General features: G+C 46.6%; 1 protein-coding gene across 1 annotated transcript in view; it reads right to left on the reverse strand.

Annotated features, from left to right (window-relative positions):
• The window catches only part of LOC119381036 (retinal homeobox protein Rx2-like), a 73,418-nt gene that overhangs the window by 39,735 nt on the left and 6,819 nt on the right, over nucleotides 1-26,864 (reverse strand). Inside the window, exon 3 of the mRNA XM_037649030.2 lies at nucleotides 1,346-1,741. Within this exon, the coding sequence (XP_037504958.1) occupies nucleotides 1,346-1,741 (396 nt within the window). The remainder of the gene's footprint in view (nucleotides 1-1,345; nucleotides 1,742-26,864) is intronic.

A 26,864-nucleotide genomic window follows, 5' to 3' on the forward strand; every position in this document is an offset into this window, starting at 1 on the left:
CCCCGCACATCAAATGGCCCTGCATCAGCGCGTGTAATATTCGACGATAACTCGCTTCGTTGACAACGTCAGTACAGCGCGCTATTGTAATGAAATGTATACTTCAAGTATGATAACAGGCGCCATATGTCCTGTAAAGCAGAATTTAAGCGCTTTTAGCCGACAGCCATATAGTACAGAGTTGCGACAACCCTTTCGCAACGTGTTCTTCAAACACCCCAACTCAGTCTCATTCGTGCATTATTTATTGCGTTAGCCCCCAAACAGGGTTTCCGACCATGCCGGTTCGTTTCATTTCAGTGTATTCTCCGAGGAGGACTGTTCCACCTGCTGAAACCGTTAGAAAAAAATAAATATTTGTTCTGTTATCACTGCAGTACTTTTAAAGTTTATTCTAAGAGCTTTAATGCGGTATTCAGAAGTTCGCGTTGTTATATACTGTCGGCCTGCTCGTTCGCCGTGAATGATATTTGCACATCAGGTACCGATTCGAATCCGACAAGGATCTGGATCTGTAATTCGAATGTCGTGAAGTAGTAGTGCTACCGTACTACTTTACGTCATTACATTAAGTATCCTTGCCAGAATGACGACACAAGCGTCCTCACACAATCTCTAAGGACCGTACAGCCAAGGCACACCTGCCATACAGAGATGTCAGGAATGGCTCGACGTGCACACAGTCATCAAAAATACACAAATGACGGGAACGCACAAGCACGCACTCTAAGCTGCGTGCGTAGTCCCGACAAGTGATTTTATGGTGCAACATGACGGCTTTTAGGAGGAAGGTTCAGGAGCGTTGATGCGAATGGTGACAGTTTGGCGAAAGAAGTTGGGTAACCAGTGCGAAGGGAAGGCTTTGATCCAGAGCTTCGCAGGAAAATTCCGCTGTTCTTCATTGGAACTAATGGGAGAATAGAAGCTAGGAAGCCGGATAAACTAATCGCAATTTATATTCACGTTCAAGTCCTTCTTATAGCTGCTCAAAGAGCTTGATCGTCTTCTTTACGCCATCTTATGCCCTCGATAAGTTCTATAGAAATCAGAGGGGTGTGAGGGAGGTAGACGTAGACCAACCCTTGAGCTGCCTACTGTTGCTCCTCGTTTTATTTCTCGATGTGGACCGGCGAACTTGCGTAGATCGCGCTTTTCACAGAACGGATTGACGGCCTCGCCAAAAGTGAGTGCTGCCAAGACGCCGGCAGGAGGAAAAACGGGCTGATTGTTCCAGCCAGAACACCGCTGACTAACCTTGGACAAGCACGCAGGTCATGTATACCGCGCAGCGTGAGATGTTCCGGTCAGCCAAAGCTGGCAACTGACTCACGGACCGAGCGCTCACCTGTGGACGGCTGCCGGGCGCGCTGTGCGGCGGCGGGCGCCTGGTCGAGTAGGCGCTGCACGGAGAAGCCCTGCGCCGAGGCGGCCTGGTGCTCGGGTCCCATGGAGGCGCTCTGGCCCACGGCAGCGGCCCAGCGCCAAGGCGGCCCCGCCCGCTTCCGCCACACGGCCGGCCACGGAGGAGGGGCCTGTCCGGGCGCCGCCGCCAGCACGGCGCCCCCGCGGCCAGGGTGTGGGCTCGGGGGCGCCTGCGGCCTCCTCCTTCCATGGGCCCCCGCGACGCAGCCTCTGGGGGAGCGCTTCTGCGGCGCCAAAAACCCTCCGCACCCCGTGGCACCCTCGCGAAACGGGCCCGGCAGGGCCGTCCCTTGACCGTGCCGCTTCACATGTCTCGGCTCTGTGGCGTGCAGTAAATTTAGATGCTAGAGTCTAAGCTGTCGCGGTTTTAACGGCACCCTTCAGCGGGTCTCTCTGCTTCTCAGAATCGCTAGCCGTGCGGTTCTGCTTCGTTTGGGAAGAGATATACACCTCAACATGCCACATAAGCACACACTGCTCTTAAACCGACGAGTGGTCACATTTATAGCGCTGCTATAGGGGTTGTTATAAGTTGCTCCTGCTAATGCCAACCGTTTTCTTCCATTAAGTAGGCTGGTGAGGTACGACCATTATTGATATTTTTCTCGGAAAGATTTCAAGGAATACAGTCGCATTACGTATATAAGATTAAAAGAACTGCTCAGCTGTTTGAATTCGTGCCCATCGCCGCTGTAGGTGCTCCGGAAAGTTTGCCACGTCATATATTTTAAGCAAATGATAGCGGTCCTGTTGTTCCCTGTTGCTTGTAGATTAAAACTATGTCTGAAGGCGACCACTGAAGACAGCTTTGTTGCTATTGAAAGTGTTCGTAAATTCTAGTGTTTCTATATGAAATGTTGCAACAAAAAAGACATAGACTTGGACATCTTTGACATCCTTAAGTTATCTACTGCGCAAATAAGTCAACGGCCCGACGATAACAGCGGTGGTTGCAGCGGTGGCAGATGAACGATGACCATATATGAGAAGGATTGCTGCTGGGCGACAAGCCCTACTAGCCCAGCAACAACTCCTAATAAATACGGCAAGATCTATCACACTACAGCTCAAAATGTTTCACGCAACCTCAACTACAGGTGCTGAACTAGTAGCCCTCCGTGCTGCTTTTCAAAGCAGACCGGTGGCAGCGAGTCGCGCGCGGCAGCGGCGGAGTGCGCGGGAGGTGCCGGCTCAAATGCGCCAGCTGTGTGACATCACTGATCCTCGCGCATGCGCAGCACGGCTCTCGAGGAGCCACGCGAAACTGGCTCGGCTAGTCCAGTGTAGCTAACGCTACAAAAGGGCACGAAGTAATATATTAAATAATAATAATATCTGGGGTTTAACGTCCCAAAACCACGATATGATTATGAGAGACGCCGTAGTGGAGGGCTCCGGAAATTTCGGCCACCTGGGGTTCTTTAACGTGCACCTAAATCTAAGTACACGGGCCTCAAATATTTTCGCCTCCATCGAAAATGCAGCCGCCGCGGCCGGGATTCGATCGCCAGCAGTCGAGCGCCATAACCACTAGACCACCGTGGCGGGGCGAAGTAATATATTCCAGTGGCTGCCTGGTCACTGTGGCACTCGGGGAAATGACCTAGCGGACGCAGCTGCCCGATCCGCTCACGATGGCATCAGCAGTATCGCCGTTCCCCTTTCAAGATCGGACGCCGCAAAAGAACTTCGTGTGCTAGCCCATCGTCTAACGTTGGACTTGTGGAATTCACCGACATTTATAAGTGCACGGCTGCATACCTGGGACCGTGATCTCGAACTGCGTACCCCGTCCAGCCTATCACGACGGGACTCTACCCTGCTGGTCCGTCTGTGGCTTGGAGTGGCCTTCTCAAATGCCTATTCATTAATCATTTGAATGGCTGAGAGCCCGTCATGTGCAGTTTGCGGGTGCAGCGAAACAGTCGCGCACCTTCTCGCTTCAACTCCGAAAGAGCGACCCTCTCAGCCGCACTAGGCCAGCTGGACAACCGCCCTCTCGCGGAGAGCAAAATCCTAGGGCCCTACCCGGTCTTCAACACGAGCCACTCTGAGGGCGTTGTTGCGGTTTCTTCCAGCAACCGGACTGAATGACAAGCTGTGACTGTTGGCAGACAATGTTGCTGTGTAATACTTGGACGGTGCTACGGTCATGACATTTTTTTTTGTCGCGTGCTGTCGTCGCAAACTCTTCTTCTTTTTTCATTTTTACATCCCCTTTCTCCTTCCCACGTACAGGGTAGCAACCCGGAGGCTTCCTGTGGTTAACCACCCTGTCTTTTCTTTGTCTTTCTCTCTCTCTCTCTCCTGTTGAAATATATAAATTTCTAGTGCATTGGGACGCCTTCTTTAACATGTCTGCTTCAAGCTACAACAACCATTCGTGTCATATCCTGCAGTCAGTGTGTCGGTCAAGGTTCATCGCATACTGCTTGCAGAAAGGACTATAGTCGGATACAACTTAAGAAGGCAGGAGAGGCCCCACCCAGACGACCGAAGCGCGGCAGCCGATTGCCTCCGCAACTAAAGAAATAGTCCCGCTCATGCACGTGCCGATGTCACTGGCCGATGTTCTCCGAAGGCGGAGCCCCCTGCCGTCCCGCTCATGACGTCAGTACCGAGTGCGCGCCCATTGGTGCAGGCTTGTGTTCATCCGCCTTTGAGGAGGAAACGCCGCTGCCTTCTAAAGTTGTACCCGACTATAGTGTCAACCAAGGTCAGTTTAGCGGCCGACCTTTGCTTCCTATACACTTTCCTTCTCAAGTCTTTGTTTATTGTCTGCGCTGACATGCATTCCTTAGATGACTATGTGGTATGGCGACCACGGCATTGACGAAGGCGGAGCTTCGGCAACGACGATGGCACGACAGCTACGCCAGCGTGATGACCACACTTTATATTTCGACACTTCAGAAAGCTTCTCTGCGAGATGAATTTTGAAAATCACTGCTGCACTGAAAGACGCGCTGAATAACAGCCCTTCACTTGGTCTAGATTTCGCCGATATTTAGCAATTCATTCTTACGACGCTAATTATTAGCATGACCTTAAAATTTTGCAGGCATCATATTCAGGTTCCTGTCTTTTTATCGGCTTTTTTATTTCTTTATCTGTGCACCTTACTGTGCTGTTTAGCTTACCCATAAAAACTACTTAAAATTCAGTATTTTATTCTTTAATTTGGACGTACAGTGTATAGTTACGGACGCTTTACGGATGCTCAGATTCGGTTCTTTGGAAAGCTACTATTTATCGCAATATAAATTCCGGGAGCAATTTAATTGAGCAACAATAGTAGATAGGCATGTAAGCATGAAAAAGCGAGCCGACGCTCAATGTCTTTTTAGTCTTTTTTTTTTTCTTTTCAGAGTATAAGTTGTGTACAGGAGTTTGTTCGGGCTAATTATTTTCCCTTTGTAGTACATCCCCGAGGCTAAAGTGACACGAATCGCACTGGGACAGGCTGGGAACAAGCCTGGACCAAATGTCTTCGTATCGAACTGGCCTGTGACATATGGCAGACTTCCACCTCACATAGGTTCTTCAGACACATCTGGAATTGGTAACCTCGAGGGATACTGAGCGAAACACTACAAATAGTTATCCACATAATAAGGCGTTAGCTGTAGATCTCATAACTATGCACTTCGGGGGATATATATGGAAATTTTTATAGTTTTATAACTCTTACTACATGCTGCTCGCAGTAGACCCTAAGATTAGATCCAGGAAACAGGATGACGCAGTGGATATGCTATGGAATATGCTATGGAATATGCCAAGAAATATGCTATGGAAGCAGTGTCCTGCAAGTTGTCATCACAGAAACGTGAGTCCAGTTTGTAGTTTATAACAAATGGCAGGTTCCAGAGCAAAAACATGTTTGTTACAGAAACCCACCGCATACTAAGTGCGCCGTCGAAATTATTCCCACTTACTCCAGCGCTCCTCCGCCTACGGAGTAAAAAATGAAGGATTGTGGAGGGGGTGGGGGGTGTGACAAATATTGCCGAATTTAAGGTCTAGCGTTGTTTCAAGTGCGCCATGTAGAATTTTTAACGTGGAGCTCTAGCACATAGTTTAGTATTGACACAGAGCCAAATTTGCCGTGGAAATAAAGGAAAACTGTCTTACTCGTTGAAGTCTTCATAAAACACAATCCTGTGCTCGCTCGTATTTCTCTATAGCAGCCACAGGCTTTTTTTACAATCTCTAAGAGGTAAATTACAGCTTTGAAGCCAAGCTTACACTTAAAGCTTACACTTAAAGGTTCCACTTAATCAATGCAAAATTTCTGAAAAGTTCTGTTGTTTATTCATCTGTTCTACTTTCAAGAATCTTTCAGCAATCCTTAGACACCCATCAGCTACCTGCTGATTGGAAGGTCGGGAAGGTGGTCCCGATTCACATGTCCGGCAGCAGAAATTCACCCCTCAACTACCGCCCCATCTCACTCACCAGCATTCCCTGCAAGGTTCTCGAACATATTCTGTATTCACACTTAGCAAAGCACCTAGACAGTAATTCATTTTTCACGAAAGCACAACATGGTTTCCGTAAAAACTTGTCTTGCGAAACACAACTTCTTTCTTTTACTCACAGCCTCCATCCTATTCTTGACAAAAGTTCTTTCGCTGACTGTGTCTTTTTCGACTTTGCCAAGGCTTTCGACAAAGTATGTCACCAACTTCTTCTCTTTAAACTTAGTAAGCTTTGTCTTGACCCTAACCTGTTTAGATGGCTTGAGAATTTCCTCTTAAATCGGTCACAGTACGTTGCATCAAACGGTCATACATCTTCATTTAACCATGTGGACTCTGGTGTGCCGCAGGGATCAGTTTTAGGCTCTCTTCTTTTCCTCATCTACATTAATGACTTACCAAACGCTGTTTCCTCTAACATTTATCTTTTCGCAGATGACTGCGTTATCCTCCGGGAAATCTCGGATAACAACGATAACAGGTCTGTACAAGATGATATTAACGCTATCTCTAACTGGTGTGATGTATGGTTAATGCAACTTAACGTGACTAAATGTAAAACAATGCGTGTAACTCGTAACAATATTCCTCCGCCAAACTATTATCTTAATAACATTCCCCTAGAAGCAACATTCTACAAGTACCTTGGCGTCTACATAACCTCGACACTTTCCTGGTTCTTACACATTGATAAGCTAATTAGCAATACTAACCGCATGTTAGGATATATCCGGCGAAATTTCTGTTCTGCTCCTTCCTCATTACAATTAATCTTATATAAAACACTCATTAGGAGTAAAATGGACTGCGCATCATCCATCTGGGACCCTCACTCCGCTACCCATATTCAATCGCTTGAACTAATCCAAAATAATGCCGCGCGTTTCATTTATAGCAATTACAGCCGAACATCAAGCGTAACTTCCATGAAAAATTCCTTACTTCTTCCTCGCCTCTCATCCCGACGTAAGCGTTCTCGCCTTGCTTTATTCCATAACTTATATTTCTACAATTCCTACCTGCGTGATAACCTTATATCATCCCCTTCTTACATTTCCTCTCGAATTGATCATGTCCATAAGGTTGGGATAATGCACTGCCATACCAGAACCTGTCACGAATCATTTATTCCTAGGACGTCTCAAGAATGGAACCACCGTCCCGGCACAATTGTTTCTATCAAGGACCACTCAAAGTTTCGCTCGGCCATTTCGGACATCGTCACTCCCGGACTTAACTGACCAATTATTCTTTGTCTTAACTAGCCACTTTTGCTGTTTTGTTTTGTTTTACTTTTGTATATATTGTTAACCACTACCCTCTGTAATACTTCAGGTCTTGAGGGTAAATAAAATGAAATGAAATGAAAAAGGGGCCATGACAAGTTCACCCAAGAAATTGCGGTTTTCAGTGAAAAATAGAAGTAGAGGGTCTATTATACCTATACATATATGAAAAATGGACTGTAAATGAATATTTCAGAGCAAAATAAGCCCTAGAAGTTGCCGGCTGGTCATTGTAATGCCTGGTTCTATAGCAGTATAAATGTCATTGATGTAGATGAGGAAGTGTGTCGGTCCTAGTACGGAACGCCAGAAAACACGCCGGCGCGGTTAGACTCAGCATTACTAAAAGAAACGTACTGGGTACGATTGAAGAGATAAGCAAAAATCCAAGTGACTATTTGCGAGTTAACGCCAAATGAGTCGAGTTTTTGTATGAGTATCGAGTGCAGGACGCGGTCGAGTGCCTTGGGGAAATCAATAAATATCGCATCTACCTGTTGCCTAGACTTAATAGCTGTAGCAAAATCATGAGTAATTTCTAAAAGTTGTGTAGTGGTCGAAAGCTTGTAGTGGGTAAAGCAGATTATTATCCTCCAATTACATTTTGCGCATAGGGCTCACTCGGGCTCAGACTCACCAAAATTTTTCTCAATCCAGCTCACTCGGCCTTAGACTCACTAAAATTGTTCTAAGCCAGACTCACTCGGACTCACTCAGACTCACGGCTCGATCTGAGTCTGAGTGAGTCTCAGTGAGTGAGTTTGCCGACCTCTGACTACTACTACTGCTATTATTATTATTATTATTATTATTATTATTATTATTATTATTATTATTATTATTATTATTATTATTATTATTATTATTATTAGGGAAGCAGTGACGTCAACCGATAAGCCCTCTTCACCAGCTGCCGTTTCAGTTGTCTGGGTAGCGACTGTCGCTTTTTTTCTTTATTTGAAGGTGGCGGCCTTTCATGATGACGATAATTTTTATGTGAACTGAAGGATATGAAAAATGCCGGCGAACGACCAGAGGCTAACAGTTTTGTTGTGAAATGAACGACAATTCAGCATATAGTGTCAGGTTGGACACTGTGATTTAATGATAATGATTTAATTTGAATTGCTTCAAAGTATCTTTATACCTCACATTAAACATTGTGCGGAATGACTCGACAGCTGTGATGCATATCAGATCACATTTTCTCTTGGAGTCACAAACATGCCCCCAAATAAAACAGCAAGACAAGATGACGACGACGCGCGGAGCACTACGTGCACATAAAATCTGTGAATTGGGTGTAGATTTAAACCATTCAATTCGAAGGGTTTAACAGCAAAAAAGGATCTTGTTCGTGCCTTGGTTCGTGCTCTAACGTTGTCACGCAATGTGCTCAGCATTTCAAACGCTGTAGTCTGCCTGCATGACAGCTGGTGCTTTTTTGAGCCGTTGCTGCTTTGTGCGCTGCTCTTTCGCCCGGGAGTAACATATTGTCACAACGCGGGAGCGAGGCCTTTTCTTTAATTAGATTACATCATGAGTTATATCGGTGTCCTCATGCTTCAACGGTGACGCAAGGAAGCGCCAGGTTCCATGACGGCCGACTATCGCGTTTGTCACTGAGCACTGTACTACAGTTGAAACTCGATCTAACGAAACCCGGTTTTACGAAGTTCCCGATCTAAAGAAGAAATTTCCATTCCCCGACAAATACCCATAGGTTTCAATGTTGTCATCAACCCGAATTAGCGAACTAATTTGGCCACCAAACCCGATTTAACTCAGTTTTTCCGAAAATAACTGAGTGAAAAAGCGGTGATTTCCTTCTAATTTTGATCGGGACGGGTTTTCCTTCGAGCGTACGCTCTAACGCTATTGCGCAAAAACATCTGGGTGCCGTAGATACGCGTCCCTAGCTTTACTTTTACGAAGCTGCACGCCGCGCCCATGCACGGAACAACGGACTCTGCAGTCGGTGGAGTTCTTATACGTACCGCATGGTGCTTGAGGCGGCGGTGGCTGCTTTGGTTACTTCATGGTTAATGCGACGGATAGCACTGATCATCGCCTCGCATCTTTCTATCTCGGCCTGCTCGCACGGTCACTGCATTCATTCTCCGCGTAATCGCATGTTGTAGCCTGTCACAGCGTCACGTGACCGTCTACCTGGCCTGTGTCGCCCGGATATGGTGTCCCTTATGTCTTTGGCGCCCACGGTCCGCCCTCACAGACTTTTCAGACGCGCGGGCGTTGGTAGCTTGCCGTGGCAGTTTTTGGGTGGTGCATTTTAACTTCCGAAGGATCAAAAAATTCTTTTCTCAATTTTTCGAAATTCCCGATTTAACAGAATAATTCGAGCGTCGTAATCACATCGTTAAATCGAGTTTCAACTGTATATATAATTGGAGCTCATGAAACAAGTCTTCGTGTACCTTTTGTCTTTGTCCTGCTTTTGCGCTATAACAATTGTCATGACCTACCAACTAGCCCAAGCCGCTACCTTTCTAAGCCTTCAACACCGCGAATTCGGTTACAGCTTGCGAATGGCTATACGCTATCCTGTTTTCAATGGATAATATTGCTGGTGAAGTTGGTCTGTTATCTACCATAGTTGATCATGAATATAGCTTGATCAGTTTTGCTTTTGAGAATCTACTCTCTACCGTGTCCGTTGAAACCGGCAATGGAGGAGAACCCTCAGTGACATCTACAAACGTTGTGCTGATAGCTGTCCAAATTAAACTGAAGGACGTCCTTGGGGCTGCGATCACTGGGCAGTGGGCTGCACAAGTACAAGAGCTGACTAGAGTGTACTAGAACAGGGGAGTGCTCGGAACGGCCGCAGCACCAATGTACAGAAAGTGAGGCCCAAACAGGGTCAGCGCTGCGATCGGTAGTCTGCAATGTGTCGTCGTTTATGAGTTGCGCGCGGCTCCGGCAAAATGGTGCAGGGGTAGAATGCCCTCTTCCCACTCAAAAGGCCCGGGTTCGAATCGCAGCTGTAGATGGTGGGTTTTTATTCTTAGCGTCACCTTTTATAGCTGCGTTGGTTTTTTACTTTCTTTCGTAAAACTAGCTTCTGTTGCTACGTATTGCTAGAAAAAGTAACGTAAAATGTGAAATCTTGTTTCGAGTCTCGTCTTCGCGAAAATCTCGGAGGCCATACTTATCGTTTTTGTTCAATCCCGGGCGGTGGCGCTGCAAATAACTGCGCTCGCTCTCAAATTTCTTGTATATTACTTCACATTTTGCGTTACTTTTTGAACCAACACGTAGCAACTTAAGCTAGTTTTCAGAAAAGAAAGAAAAACGAATACAGCTACAGAAGGTGAAACTAAGAATAAAATTCCATCATCTGCAGCTGCGATTCGAACCCGGGCCTTTTGAGTGGGAAGCGGGCCTTCTACCCCTGCACCATTACGGCGGAGCCGCGCGCATCTCTTAAACGACGGCACATTGCAGACTACCGATCGCAGCGCTACAAGCGGATTGACCCTGTTTGGGCTTCACTTTTCGAAGCTCGTTCCGGGCACTCCCCAGTTCTAGTACACTCTAGCTGAACTATATTTGTATCGCCGAGATCTGCGTAACAGTATCCACGTTTTCTGACATATATTTTTCCTCGGCCGCGTTGCATACTGTCGCCTGATATAAAAGCTTTCCGCTATGAAATTAGACTCTTTTGCATTATCATGGCTTCGCCATTTCATTTCTAATCGGCAGCACTACACAATGGTTAAAGGGGCGGTGCCACCAAATTTGTGGCTTGCGCGTTCTTTGCTGTAAGCGTTTCCTATATCTCCAGGAAGCATGATGCGCACACCAAGATGCATGTATTCTCGCTAAATAATTTAATATCGCCTTTTGATGGAAACAACTTTCGGTTTCGGTTTCTGGGCGCCGAGTTTGGGCAGTGACGTAGAAGTGTAGGGGGCTTGGCCACGTGACCACACAAGGCTGTGACACACTTGGCCAGAAAGCGATCGAAACTCGGCGAGTGATGTAGCAACCGATGCTTTGCCGGTACTATAGTGACCTAGAATATATTCTAGTTCACTACAGCCGCTACGTACGTTGCGGAGGTGGCGGAGGTCCGGAGGTCACTCACGTCACTACAGCAGGTCTGGTGTGACGTCACTACAACTTTCGTTGCCGATCCTGCAGATCTACGCCAGTGTTGGCGCGCTAGCGATGGGTTTTGATCGGGAGAATGGGCATTTAGGTACAATTTAGAAGCGAATTAAAATATATTCTAAACGTTTGATGTGTCCGATCCTTCGTGTGGAGTGTCCTTGCATACAGAGGAAACCCACAACAAGCTTGTTATAGCCTCGAAATTTGATGGCACCACCCTTTTAATAAATTTTGTTATTTCCAAACCTACGTTTTCTCAGGTGTACGGCAAGGTAAAGTGCTCGGATTATTTATCTTTGTTAAATTTATTTTAGATGCGAAGTATCTCCTGCTCAGGGGTATGTAACGCGGCGTGGTCATCCGCACGCAGCGTTGTGGTCCGCACTCACACTACGCATGCGCGACTCCCCTCCCTCCCTCTCTCCAACAGCCGCGCGTTACTCTCTCCACTTCTCTACCAGCACCTGCTTGCGCTTCTCCTGCGTTCTCTCTTCTGCTCTCACGGCGCATACGCTACTCTCCTCCTCCTCTAGTCTCCTCTCCTTCAAGTGGTAGAGCCAGTAGAACGCTGCGCGCGTTCAGTCCAACGCTTGCCTCGGTTGGTTCCTCTGACACGCGGGCTCGACATGCCGAAATTCTCTCCTGCGCAGCGCCGCGATGGGGGCCAGCGCATGCGCGTCCCCTCCCCCTCTCTCTCCTCTCCTACGCTGCCTCTCTCTCGCGCGCCTGTCAACGTTCCCCGCACGCCCTGTGAAAATTAACGGCCAGGCTAGAGGGAAGACAAGACGCGCGTAGTGTTCCTCTTCGCGTTCCACGACGCGAGGTCGATAGCTTGCCCAGCGAGCGCCAACGGAACGCGATCGTGCAAATGCTCCGGCTTCGCATCGCCTCATGATCCCCTTTAGCGGGAGATGGTGTGATTTTTTATTAACGATCTGCCGCTCAATGTATCTTCCAGCTTGCTGATTGAATTATTTACCGCCCAATCAATAGCACTGATGATCACCTATCGTTGCAGAAAGACCTCGAAGTTAATAGGTGGTGCTGCACGTGGCTCATGACTTTAAATGTTTCAAGGTGTAAAGTGATGACGTTTACTCGCAAACCTAGCGCACCTCCGTTCTCTTGTAGCATTAATAATTCCACTCGATCAACCACTACGCAATATCGGTAGTTGGGGTTTGCTTGATACCGACTCTGTCCTTGTCCGACTATATTAAGTTAATCCAAACCAATGCCTCCAAATCGTGAGGATTTCTGAGGCGTAACTTGAAATCTGGGCCCCTGAACATTCGGAAAATTTCATATAGAACTCTGGTTCCCCCTGCTTGAAATAGACCTGTTCGGTTTGGTATCCTCATCAAATTTACTTATTTGATTGGTTGGAAAGAATCCAAAATAGAGCAAGTCGTTCTATTTCAAATAACAGTAATAAGTCCCGTACATCCTCCATAAAACAGGAGCTTTCACTGCAGCCCTTGAATTTCCGTCGTGACATTGCCTTGCTCTCACTATTTCATAAAATTATTACTTCCGTTTGATCAGCATAGCAGGTCTGAAAAAACCCCGCCTTTCCTCACGCAGACTACGTGGTCACTAAAGTTATATGCGCGCATTTACGATTCCACACACTTAATAAGGTGAAAGCCTAAGATACCTCATCAGACGTAAAAAGTGACCGTTGGAGTCGTCATCGGTGGTGTCAACACGGCGACGTGAACAGCGCGTGAAACACACAAGGACGAGTAACTGACGAGGACTAGCGCTGTGTACAGTACTAGTAACCGACGAGGACTAGCGCTGTGTACAGCGCTAGTCCTCGTCGGTTACTCGCCCTTGGGTGTTTCACGCGCTGTTCACATCGCCATGGAATACCAACTAGCCCGTTCACACACCTTGCTTCGGTGTCAACACGAGTGATGCAAAAAAAAAAAAAAAAATCAACGTCACGTGATGACGTCATCACGACGTCACAGGTAGTCGCCCAAATTTGTGACGTTATCGTGATGTCATCGTGACGTGACTGACGTCACATCAGGGGACGTCGCATGATGACGTCTCCCGGATCACATTGCTTCGCAGACTAACTATAATAGCTTCAGCCATGCAAAGGAAATCCACGGAAGAATAAGGATGGGTTGGTGCGCACACAGTTGGCATTCTTAACTCATGACCGGTAACTTACCACTGTCACTACAGCGCAAAATGTAATAACCATTGCAGTTTTCTAGTCCTAACATAGGGGGAAGAAACCTGGAGAATAGCGAACTTGAGAGGAAGCTGACGACCACCCACCGTACAATAGAACAAAATATGATAGGCGTAAACATAAGAAATAGGAAGACAACAGAGTGAATCAGGGAACAAACAGGGGTATAGCCGATATCCTGTTTGATATGAAAAGGAAGAATTGGAGCCGTGACACTCTGTGAAGGTGGGTGACCGGCGGAGCTGACGGGCGCACTCCCGTCTCTGCTCTCATCGGTGTTCTTTACAAGCACGCTGCCCTTCGGGCGTGGTCACTATGCCCAGTCGACCCATACTTGCCACGCACGACCGCGCCAACGCAGCGCCTGACTCGCTGCGAAACACGTACGAAACACGCACCGTTCCACTGAAGGTTCCTGCGCCTTACGTGGGATTGCAGTGTCTCTGGGATGCGCCCACCTTGGACAGATCGTAGATGTCAGTTGATGACATCATCATGTGGCGTCACTATGATGTCACCAATTTTGGTGATCTGTGATGTCATTATGTAATTAAGTGACGTCATCACTCGGAGTAGGCGGTCACGTGTGTTCTTTTTCTATTCGTGAACGGACGCTGACGGACGCCGCAGAACCGGAGGAGTGCCGTTTACAGCTAAAATGGACCTGGGCAGATCACGCCATAAGAAGGACAGATAAGAGATTGCCAGTAAGAGCGACGGAATGGGTACCAAGAGATGGGAAGCGCGGCAGAAGACCGCAAAGTGTTAGTTGGAGCGATGGCATTAAGAAATTCGCAAGCATAAAATGGAATCAGCTCGCGCAGTAGAGGGTGGGTTGGAGATCACTAGGAGACGTTTTCGTCCTGATCATGATGATAATGATATCTTAACGAATGTTTTTGCAATCTAAACGAGTAGTTACCACGCCTGCTTAGTGACGGTATATTGGTATTATTGTTATAATATATTTCTTTTATGTAACATTATATTAGTGTTGTATTTTTCCATTGCACAAGATCATGGTACTCTACGGCTGTCTTTTTGCGCCACTACTCTCCTGTACAGATATTTATTTACTTTTAAACTTTTTCTGTTTGGTGTCCAAGCGAAATGCTGGTATCGATGTTACAAAACGTTTCTCTTTTCTGTGTTTGTTTACTACCCCACTTATACAATGTATTACTACTCAAATGTTAAGCTGTTTACACTATTTTTTCCCAGCGAAATGCTAGTGTGTATTGATCTTATGTAACGTAGTTTATTGCAATGTATGTATGTATTTTTCCATTACCCCCCCCCCCTTACGCAATGCCTCCCACAAGGCCTGCAAGGTATCTTTAAACATATATATTCCAGGCATACTACGTGTCGCAACTACCATCTTAATGTTATATAAGCACACCATAAAGGGGACCCCGGATTCATTTTGACCGCTTGCGATCCTTTTAACGTGCACCTGGGTGTCTGTTAATAAATATGCATTTATGCAGAGCTCTCGATAGCGTCCCCGTCTTAACGCTGCAAAGAAATGGTTGAGTTAAGGAACTGACACATATTCAGCACGTAACGTATAGTATACTTCTGGTACCTACAATCAACAAAAGTAACATGAATCGCACACAACGTAATCGTGCAAGAGAACAGCTAAGTGAAAAATCTGCTCACTACACAGCGAGCAGCTATACAGAGACCTATGACAGAAAACTTGAGAAAAATGGGAGTTATGAGTTTATGAAGAGTGGTTCTAGGATCCCACCTCGTAGTCATCTACACGAAAATAAAGAAACCAGTGCCTCTCACGGACTCTGTTATATTCCGTACTGGCAGGGCTTAAAGTCAGGGGGGGCCCGGGGGTGCCCGGCTCCCTCTCCATTTTTTAAAGACGATAGTCTTTCTTGGGGAACTTAAACGCAGAAATTTTGGTGTGTCTTTCTGTCTGTCCTTCTGTCTGTCTTTCTGTTTGTCGGCACGTCCCTCGATTCAGCCACTCGGCCAAAGTTGAACCACTTGCCCAAGGGCCAGCCATCGTGAACGGCTGACTAGGTTCATACTTGTGTACATTGTTGATCAAAAAGCAAACATTACGCATATCTGAGGCGCAACATCACTAGGTATGTATTAGGCGGTGTGTTCCTTTAACAGAAAATACATAGATACGCAATTTTAAAGACCTTGATGGTATGCGTTTAACGTTGAGACAGTAACGCGTTTATTAAAAGATTGCCACAGCTGAAGCGATCAGCGGTCCAAGCCGAGCAAGCGCGAGCGCCAACAACAACCGTCTTCGTCTTCTTCTATCGCAGGCGTTCTTGTCTGCGCCCTACCATGTTACAAATCACTCCCCCGCGGAAAAGGAGCCATCCTAGCGACCTAAGGAACAGGTACAACTGGTGGGTCATAATGCGGCTTCAGTCGATCGACGTGAACAGTCTCGCGGCCGCGACGACGGTGGTCCGTTGATGATTGAACAGGCTCAATCATATAGTTAACTGGGGATGCTTGACGTAGGACGCGGTAGGAGACTTCGTACTTAGGCAGTAGCTTTGTGGAAAGGCCAGGAGCGGAGGAGGGAACGCGAAGCCACACCAACGTTCCAGGCGAATACGACTGAGGAGGCAGGTTTTCGTCGTGACGGTCCTTCTGGCCCTACTCGCCCTACAATGTTACAACCCTAGTTTCTTAAGGTGCGCTGAAAATGCGACTGCGCTGAAACTTGTCTTCCTCCGTGCCCTCTGCACAAGCTCATGTTGTGTTTCGGTTTCGGTTCAGTATTGCATTGTACGAATGACAGGGGGCGCCGCTCTGGCATTCCTGTTTTATCCCAGGCGACGTGTAAGTAAGAGAGTTTGTGGAGAGTACTCGTTGAGTGCGGACGTTTCTTCTCCTTCGGCGCATCGCGCCAAACAGCGTGTTCGGGCTGGCCGGCGTCCCCACCGGTCGCGTTGGTCACCGCCGGTCTTCGCCTGCCGCAGCGCCGGGACTACCAGCCCGCAACACAATACTCGTGTTTCCCGACGTATTGCCAGATGGCGTCCATATCTCACGCAGCGTCTCTTCTATCGTCTTTAGACGACATTTGCAGCGAAGCACGCAGATACGCGGCCAATTTTTTTAAGGAGGGGCCCGGCCCCCCCCTGGCAGTCCCCCCCTGGCAGCACTGCGGCACCCATTTGACAAGTGCTGGAGTTGAATTTTTTGGCAGTAGTGTTTTGTGCGGGGAAATTATACTCCGCAATTTTCCGAGTAATGATTTCATCGCGAATGTTTGGTTGACGCGGTGTCAGCAAAACAGAAGAAAACAGGTATCGTCGTATTGCTGAATGCAATTCACTGAGACACTGAACACCACGGGCAATGCCTCCTGAAACCACGGATCACCACCCTGTTCGACAGAGGGTCTTGGCACACTATACTCTTTCACGGGACACTTGAGTGTGAAGCTACTTGCTCGTGAATCAGTAATGGTTCACCTTGGTCTGTTCATTCTTTCATTCTTTTAGTTGTGCCTCACAAGTCTGTAATTGCGAAGGCGTATGTAATTTGCCTACTTTATTAGGCAAGTGGCAGTGAAAATAAAATACAGCATTGTCGTGCCTGAGGTTCTGAATCCAGTGAGTCAACTAATGTTACTTATTTTGAACTCACATATATTTAAGCCTTTACATCTCGAGATATTTTTGAAAAATCTTTCCCAAAATAATTTCATTTAATGCTTGACTGGATTAACACGTTGAATAAATGCCCGAAAAACATTCGGAATAATATATGTATTTGTATAGCATTCATAAGCAGCTGTTCACTTCTAGAGACAGTTGGCTTCACTGCACTGTGTCATCGCAAACACCTCTCTGAACGCTTGATCTATAGCATATATATATATATATATATATATATATATATATATATATATATATATATATATATATATATATATATTATATATATATATATATATATATATATATATATATATATACAGCCGCTTTATGAGGGCGATGCCAAGGGGAGGGGTGTTCAAGTTGTTTCATTTTGCGGACATTAAATACGCTTACCGTCTCGAACCATGTCCAGACTTATGTAGTCACTTCGTGCATGCTTCGCTTGAAGTGCGACATGCCTTCTTGTCTTATATTTTTGCCCTTGGAATGGAGCAGACGTAAAAAGGAGCAGCCGTCTCGACTGTAAACGGTAGTGAAGGTTCTTCTACCTCGACTCAAGGAATTGAATGGCAGCAGCGTCCCTCGATCGAAGTACAGGCACTTCATGAGACTCAACGGCGACGCTGGAGCGAAAATGTCTTATACAGGCTCTCACTGCAGCTGCTGCTAAAATGCACTGCAGTGAAAGCACATCTGTCAAACAACACTTCATAGTGGGTATTGCTGAGAAGCACCCTGATGAAGCATCCTCCATTCCAAGGATGGCACTGCCTACACATTCAGTGGTAGTGTTCTTACGTTTACAACTATAATCGGTGGAAAAGAAGTCGACGGAGACTAGTGGTGTTCAAAACGACATTAACGCAGGATTTAGTGCTGGATTTAAAACTGCACTAGGGTCTACGCAAGAACTACGTTAGGGCGGGATTTAGAGATAGACCTATTCCTACACAAGAACCACATTAGCACTATATTAACCGCAGAATTAGCGCTGGATTAGAGCAGAATTAATGCTACATTAAGCGCTGGATTTAGAACTTTTCAGATACGAATCGAACAGTGAATGCTATTCGATTGATATTCTATTCGACAAATTACTTCTCGAAGCTGTAGAATATTCATTTCTCTCGAAATAATAAGAGGCTGTGTCCAGGTAAGATCGAACGCGAGGTCCCGGTCACCATTCCCGATTTTGATTAAATTTACTGTAGGCATAGGCATTATACCCAGAACAATGGCTTTGGAGTTCGTTTTGGGAAAAAAAATTTTGTTCGCCTGCAAAAAAATCTAAGTTTCGGCCGCAAAAAACGCTTTTCCGCCAATTTCCCGATTTCTGAATTTTGAGCGCACCTAGGGAAAAACCGGTGCACTTCTTAGTCACTATATTTATTCCCCTCAAAAAGACATGTGAAGTACAATCTCATGAGTCTATTGCTCCCTTTGCTTGTCGAAGCACTTCTGAAGAAAAAAATCACAAACATGGCAAATCGCACAAAATACCTGTATTTCAGGAATTGATTGCTGCAAACAAGTTATGGCGAGGATAATAAAAATCGGTACCTATTAACTTTGACATATGTGCTCTCTTTTAAAATAATTTCCGTGGCTTTATAGCACTCTGTTTTACAAGATAATTGGGCAGAAACGTAAGTGTTTTACAAAAAACGCTGACGTTTGAAAATATATTTCTCAAAAGACCATTTCTAACTTTTTTAGAAATATCTTTGATTGGAGTCAAGGACGTCATCTACTACTCTGCATAAAAAAACGCTGCATTATATTGGTTGCTAACAAGTTATAATGCGTCAAATGGGACCAAGTCAGCCTAGCGACCGCGGCATACGTTATGTGCTTAAAATCGGAAATAAGCTCTACAAAATAATGTACGCGACATAACCACAAAGCAGCAGCTCCACACCAACAAATGCGCAGCCAGGTGTCATGGTTCAGCAAGCTTTATCTCGCGGTCAGCCGCTTGACGAACCCGCAGCAGCGGCTGCCCAATTATCTTGTAAAACAGAGCGCAATAAAACCACGGAAATTATTTTAAAAGAGAACACATATGTCAAAGTTAATAGGTACTGACTTTTATTATCCTCACCGTAACTTGTTTGCAGCAATCACTTCCTGAAATACAGGTATTTTGTGCGATTTTCCATGTTTGTGATTTTTTTCTTCAAAAGTGCTTCGACCAGCAAGGGGAACAAAAGACTCATGAGATTGTATTTCACATGTTTTTTTAGGGGAATAAATATAGTGACCAAGAAGCGCACCGTTTTTTCCCTAGGTGCGCTCAAAATTCAGAAATCGCGAAATTGGCGGAAAAGTGTTTTTTGCGCTAAAACTTATATATATTTTTTTCAGGCGAACAAAATTTTTTTTCTCGCAAAACGAACTTCGAAATCATTGTTCTGGGTCTAATGTATATCCCTACAGTAAATTTCATGAAAATTGGGAATGGTGACCGGGAACTCGTGTTCGATCTTATCTGGACACACCCAAGAGATAAAAACATTTATTGGCAATTCGAGGTCGAGACATAGTGATGTATGCGAAGACCATACCGAATGGTTCTGTTGCGGGCTAGCTGCACTTTTTGCACAGGTGCACTAGTTCCCTGGAAAATACGTGAGGCAGCTAACATCTGTTCAGTAGTTTCCAGGTATTCAATAAAATGGCTCGTCTCCCATTTATTGGGTCATTGTCACCATGTTTGTGCGTTTTTAAAAAACAATGTGCTGTGCTGTAGTAGATGCCATAGTTCCAACCCCCCCTCTCCCTTAAAAAAAAAACGCCTCACAGGGTCCCCTATGCATTCGCCTAAGGCGACTCGAAGGCGAAGGCAGTCTTCTTTTTCTTCTCGGTCGATTGATCTTGCCTCGCCCCCCTACGAAAGCTTTCTGCGCCTAACGTGGTTTTGCACAGGCTCCAGGATCGGAGGCATTGCAAGCTTAATTGTTTTGTGCAGCTCACCTGGTTTTGCACTGCCTCCGTGACCGGCCCACCTTTGACCAAGCGACGATGTCATTTGATGACGTCAATATGTGACGTCATAGAGTTTACATCATGGTGACGTCACCACTTGCATCACTCGTGTTGACACCGTCACCGCCGACGGTCATTTTTCGCGTTCGGTGAAGCATGTAATGTTTTAGCCTTAATACTCAACGTCAGTTTAGTAACGCTGCTCTCTTGTTTCATTTCTGCCGTTACTGCGATGCCCCCCATAATTTAGGGCAATTGTTGATCATTTGTTCCTCGCAACGGTGTTACGTGCATGTGTCAATGCTTACAAGAAAATATCCGATTTGGGATTCAGAGGTTGTTTTTCTTGACTGTTTCTTTCCCAATTAATTTGGGAATTTCACTCTTCGCATGTGTCCCCAATGAAGGGCATTGGGTCGAGCCCGGTTTGTGAACAGTTTCGTGTGTCTTACTTCTGTCTTAATAAAAAAAAAAGCAGGTTATGTCAGACTTTAGTAAACAACACTCAAGTTTTCTTCGACCTGAAAGAGTACAAAACATGTCCTTGCGCCTCTTAAGAGAAAAAAAATATGCCTGTCAACTTTATAATAAGTGCTCACTAGCATTCGTTCAGTCCGTCGGAGCAAGAGAAAAAAAAAGAAGTCGTGCTAGGCATATCTTCACCAGTGCAGTGTAGTAAGGCCAGCAGCCTTGTTTAGCTTAGTCAAGAATACTCTCGGCAGAAATCAGTCTTGGCGGCTCACGGTCTCCCAATGCGCGCTGCTCTAAGAACGGTTGTGGGCCATTAATACTCCGACGTTCCGGCCCATTAATTATCGAGCGACGCACAAGTTGTCGCCATTTAGTTCGACTGAAACTCCATGGACGACAAACGCGGAGTACTGTCAGCTGTGCCTTTTTCAGCAGTGGCTACAGCGCTGGCATTCTCCGTTCCTGGACTCTTTATGCGTCTAGCTTTTGAACCTGCGCAGATAAAAAGAAAGTTTTCTAGCGCCTTAATGTGCACTGCGTTCTTCGTGAAGTGGATACAGCTAAGTGCTTTCTTCTCTCTCTCTCTCTCTCTCTCTCTCTCTCTCTCCTTTCGTGGCAACACACACCTTATGCAGGTTACTACTCTCCTTGTAAATCGATCCCCAAAATAAATCTAATCATTGTCCAGCTCGTCGCTTAGAGCTGCCGTCTTAGTTTTGCGTAAAACAACCTCTCCAAAGAGAAATCGACAATGGCCCGATCCGCCTCATCAAAGTCACAAGATGTATTGATGGAGGCAGAAAGTTGTGCTAGTTGGCTGTGTGTGTGTGTGTGTGTGTGTGTGTGTGTGTGTGTGTGTGTGTGTGTGTGTGTGTGTGTGTGTGTGTGTGTGTGTGTGTGTGTGTGTGTGTGTGTGTGTGTGTGTGTGTGTGTGTGTGTGTGTGTGTGTGTGTGTGTGTGCATACACGATTATTTCGCTGACACACTTCGAAAGCGGAACTGCTTTCGGAAAGCTCAAAACCAGAAAAATGCAGCACGGGAATAATTTATCGGTTTTACGTGCAGAAACCACGATACGACTATGATGAACGCCGTAGTGGAGGATTCCGCATTAATTTTGGCCACCTGGAGTTCTTTAACGTGCACCCAAATATAAGTAGGCGGATCTTCTTGCAATGCGCTCCCATCGAGATGCGGCCACAGTGGCCGGGAATCCAACCCGCGTCCTCAAGCTCGCTGCGCTACCACGGCAGTTCGACAAACTTCGTATCAACGATGAGCTGTTCGTGTGGAATGACAGTCGGATGACAACTAATGCGGATAAAGGGTAGATTCAGTTGTAGGGGTTGCTCAGATTTCTGAAAGGGCTTGCGGGCCTCCAGAGCCACTACTATCGTAATCTGCGATGCTGCGACCTGTCTTCGGAATAGCAGGGAAAAGGGCTGATTGAGAGGTAGAAACAGAAATTTGCCAATCATTTTCCCCTCTTGCGCTTTCCCGATATGCGGCTGACGCTACACAAACGACGCCGTTAATTGTTACACATATAACATTTAGGTCTCCCTTGAAGTCTGCAATATCTGTTTGCAAGTCGTCTGAATGTACTAGCGTCCTAGGCACGGATTCCCTGTCTCAGTCTGCACGTGGGTCGAGCTAGGTCACATTCGAGACGAGCCAACAGCTGACGACCACAGCCGCGTCTGAGACCTGCTTCATTTTTCGTTGCGGTGAAAGGAAGTGGAATGCCGGGTGGACGCCCTCCAATCTTGGCAGCGCGCCCCCTCACTTCGCTACCGAGCCTCCATTTCGTTCTCTTTTTTTTCTCTCTCTCCCTCACTCGCCGCTTTTCCTGTTGTCAAAAGGCTGCCAGCTGCTGTTTGCGCTGTCTCGCTAGACAAACAAAAACTGGCTTGCATGGCACTCACTTGGAGAGATCACTGACTACTCTCGTGACAGTTTCGCGTCTCCCCGTAGTGGCGGCTCGTGCCGCGACCGTTCTCGGCGACGTGGCATAGCTGACATTTTGGTTGACACGCCGCGAACGACCGGTGGCATGCCTCAGCTGCGGCTGCCGTCATCGACGACTGCCGGCCTCGCCGCTTCACCAGTCTCGGCTGTGTTCGTCTAGCGGAACGCACTCTCCCCTCTGCTTGCCTCATCCTTTAGACTCATCAGCATTGTAGCGTTCTCTACGCAGTAGCGAAATCAACTTGTAACGTGATGTTATTTTTTCGACGAGGGGCGGAGAATATGAGAGAGGGTTATGATATCGTGCCGCAACGCCGTAAACGTGCGCCGTAAACGTTCTGCCCACGTCGAGCGGTTGAACGATGCCGTGGCAAAGGGAGTTGCATCAGCGCTTGTCGTTTCCCCGAAGTATACTCCTCCCAAGGAGACCCCTACTTGGCACTGGTGACCAAATAAACGCCGATGCTTTTGTCATGGCATGTAGTTTATGCTTCAATGTAAGACGCGCTAGAGTTCTAGTTAGAACTCTCCTTCTCTGGGATCTAAAAAGTGCAAACGTACGTATATACCATCGTGAGCACTGTGACAGGGAACACGCGAGCGTGTCGAATAGCCTTAAACCCCAATTCGACCGATACTCGGATGGCATTGTCAAAAATAAAGTGGAAAGGGTGACGCTTTTCCACGAACTGCTGTCACCCACTCCACGCGTCTGTTTCTACGATGCGCGAAATATTCGCCTCGTGCGCCACCGATGGCGGCGCTGCGAACGGCGCTCCGGTGACGCAAAGGCGGGGATTCGGCTTTTGTCGTCTGCTATAGCCTTTGGCTAGAACAGCAGCATTTTCGTTATAGTTCGATCGCGTCGCACGGCGTTCTTCGACTACTAGCTGTATTTTCTTGTAATGATAGTTCTTAAGGTGGCTGCTAGCATTGCAGGAGGTTAAGGAACGTTAACATTTAACGTATCTTCTATATACATAGAGCCATCGCGGCCAGGATCATGTCACCAAGTTCGTAGCGTCACTCACTGGGCTGGATGGCATTGAAATAGCTTACGTGAAAGCGCGAACGTCCCGCCAAGCGAGTTAAAGAGAGTCTACGCTGCTTCGGAAGCGAAGAGCGATCAATTTTACGGCTTATTCGAAAACGTTATATAAACAGACTTGAACGAAAGTTCACACTCCTCTCTCGATTGTAGTCATATATACAAAACGTTTGCCGACAAAAGGAGAATTAATAACTTCATCGACGAGCGGGTTATTGCGGACAACTGGCGTAGACTGGGCGAATTGGATGCACATTAAAACTTGTTACACGTACTATTGGCTCCGAATGAAACGCCAGCAGCGGTGCCCGTGGTACAGTTCGCACCCTTATGACTAGATATATATACGCTCATGCGGTTTGCCGCTCGTGAGCCAGATTCATTCTTTCGATTGCGCAGTGCTGCCTAATCGGGTGTGCGTGCCTGTCAATGGTGATGACAGGACGGGGTGCATTATACAGTTCCTAATGCTTGGGAAGCGCGCTCCGCTGTTCGTGTTTCATTTGTCACCGATAACACAGCTTGGTAAACAGTAGAAAAAATCGGCGAATATGTCCAGGAGAAAGAGGATTTCCCACCATTCTATTGGCCCCTTTGGCTGGTTATTGCTGTTCTTTACCGCGCTGTAACAAGGTTAAATATTTTACAACGAAAGGTTTCGATTCCTGATCAAACGCGAAAATTCACCCTCGGCGTCCCTAGTCGGCAGCGTCAAACGAGTGATGCAAAAAATCATCACATGATGACATCACCTTACGACGTCCTCATGACATCACAGACCACCAAAATATGTGACGTCATAACTTCACGTCACATGACGACGTCATCACATCACATCGTCCGTTTGTATGCTTCCGTGATCAATGGGTCGATCACGGTGGCAATGCAAAACCAGGTGATGTGTAGAAAGATTGCAATGCCTCCAATCCTGGAGGCAGTGCAAAACCCCGTTACGTCCAAAAAGCATTCGGAAGGGAACAAAAAGATGGATTTCGCTTTGGAGTCATCTTAGGCAAATGCATAAGGGACCGTGCGAGTCTTTTTAGTGCAGTGACCGCATCACGCCTTATCAGGAGTCGACCCTTGAGAGTGAATTATACTATTTTATTGCAAATACATTTTACTACGCCTTTCGATGCGAAAGCTTTTTATTTATCTACGTTAGTATGATTACGCTAATTCTGTTCAGAATACTTTCAAACGACCGAGTACGAGTCACCAAACGTTGATTTATTAACGTAGGAATTAAAATATGCTGGAAAAAAAAAACAACGACGCCGCACACCTTCGAAATATTTCATATCACCGTCGTGCATCCCCTATTGACACGTGCCCTCAACCTTTTATTTCTTGTTTAAACTTCAACGATAGGACGTCGGACGTACGGTGTGCCACTTTCACCGGAAAGTCTGAGACGCGCTGAATTGGATATGAGACAAAATACTTTCCCACTGGAAAGTAAAGTACCCCCCCCCCCCCACAATTATTTGCTGCGGTGTGAAAGGTTATATTTCGCGCTTACACGGCCTGTGCGTGCTAGCTGCTGAAAACTTGGATTTTTGCCGCAATAGGCCGCCAGCGAGTAGGTCATGTGCAGAACGGGACCGCACGTGCGTGGTTATGGTTTGCAAACGTAATACGCCGTCGTCAACGCGCACGGGAACGCGGTATTACGTCTTCAACGGAACACGAGCATTTAACATTTGTCTTGTCACAGCCATGCGAGACTTAGCCGCGTGCAACTTCACTCGATGTTGCAGATTTGATCAGCCCGAAAACATGAATATCGAAAAGAATGCACACGTGCTTTTCGCAATCGAAGGAGCAGGCTTGGCCGTGACTGCACGTTCGCTCTAACACGCGCTGGTCGAGCACGGTTGGCGATGCGGCGCTCCATAATATCCACAATAATTGTATACATGCGAAGTACAAGAGGAACACTTTATTCTGACGCAGATATATACACAATCAAAGGTAGCGGAAGCATTAACCGAGGGGACGTGAAGTGCTGCTCCTCGTGAGTTCAATCGTTCAGTGCTGTCACAGCTCACTCTCGGTGCTTTCAAGTCTTCAATGAGCCGGAAAGTCATTTCCTCCGCCGAACGACTGCGCCACTCCGCGTCACCACGTTTACATTAGAGAGACGTTGGGCGCGAGAACATTATGCTCTCGGATCGGTCCCAAATCGCTAGTGTGCTGCCACCTCACCTACAAAAACAAACGGGGGGGGGGGGCGCAAAACCAACACCAACACACTCGAAGGACGGTGTGAAAGCCCGCACGAAAGGCGTACAGACGCGTTGAATGATTGAAACTTAGTAGTAACAGGTGGCAAAGGGGGGGGGGAGCGCGAGCCCGCGCGACCTGAACCCCTGGGGAACCCTGCGCACGCCTATGACCTTATCCCTTTGCATCGAATACGGAACACTGGGCCGCACTGCTCATCAGCACTCACGCTTGTCAAGCGCGCCTCGCAAGCATGGATGGGGTGAGAAGAACTTTCTGCGTTCGCCTGTGCGCAGGTATGCAATGTTTTCCTAGTCGCAAAGGTTATTTACGTGTTTCAGGCACTAAAGTTCTCGTGAGATAACAGGCTGTTCATAGGCTGTTCATAGAGTATTCGCCACTTTCGTGTGGGGGTATCAATGGGAACAAACGCACAGGGATAATTTGTTTCTCCCTTCAGTATCTGCGGGGATAATGCATTTGTTTCACTAACTTATGCCTCGGTTTCTCTTTTACAATTGGCAGATCGTTCACACTTTACACAACGCCTACCCTTGGCTCTGGCTAATTAAAGGTGGACCTAGAGATGTGTTGTGGCCTTTGACTTCGAAAAAACATGTACTCAAGCCTACATGACTAATTTGAGCATGATATTACAGTAGCAGCAATTAAGGGTGTAGCAAAATACGTTCCTCTCCAATACCCTATTTGCTTGGCGTTGAGAACATGGGTATGTGCCGAGTCGTAGCAATCGAGCGAAGAAAAGACGCAAAGAAAAAGGATAACGATAATAATGAAATGATCCCACCCCGGAGCAGTGGGAGTGCGGGCTGACCAGCTCTCAGCTCAAGACTTCGGAGCAACACAGTCTATATAAGGACAGAATTGCAGTAGGCGCGTTGCTTATAAATGTATACCGTGTTTGTAATCAGCCAAGCCATTTTAAAAATACTGCTTTATTGTTAAATTCGA

This window comes from Rhipicephalus sanguineus, chromosome 1 (assembly GCF_013339695.2).
Source record: "Rhipicephalus sanguineus isolate Rsan-2018 chromosome 1, BIME_Rsan_1.4, whole genome shotgun sequence".
NCBI lineage: Eukaryota > Metazoa > Arthropoda > Arachnida > Ixodida > Ixodidae > Rhipicephalus > Rhipicephalus sanguineus.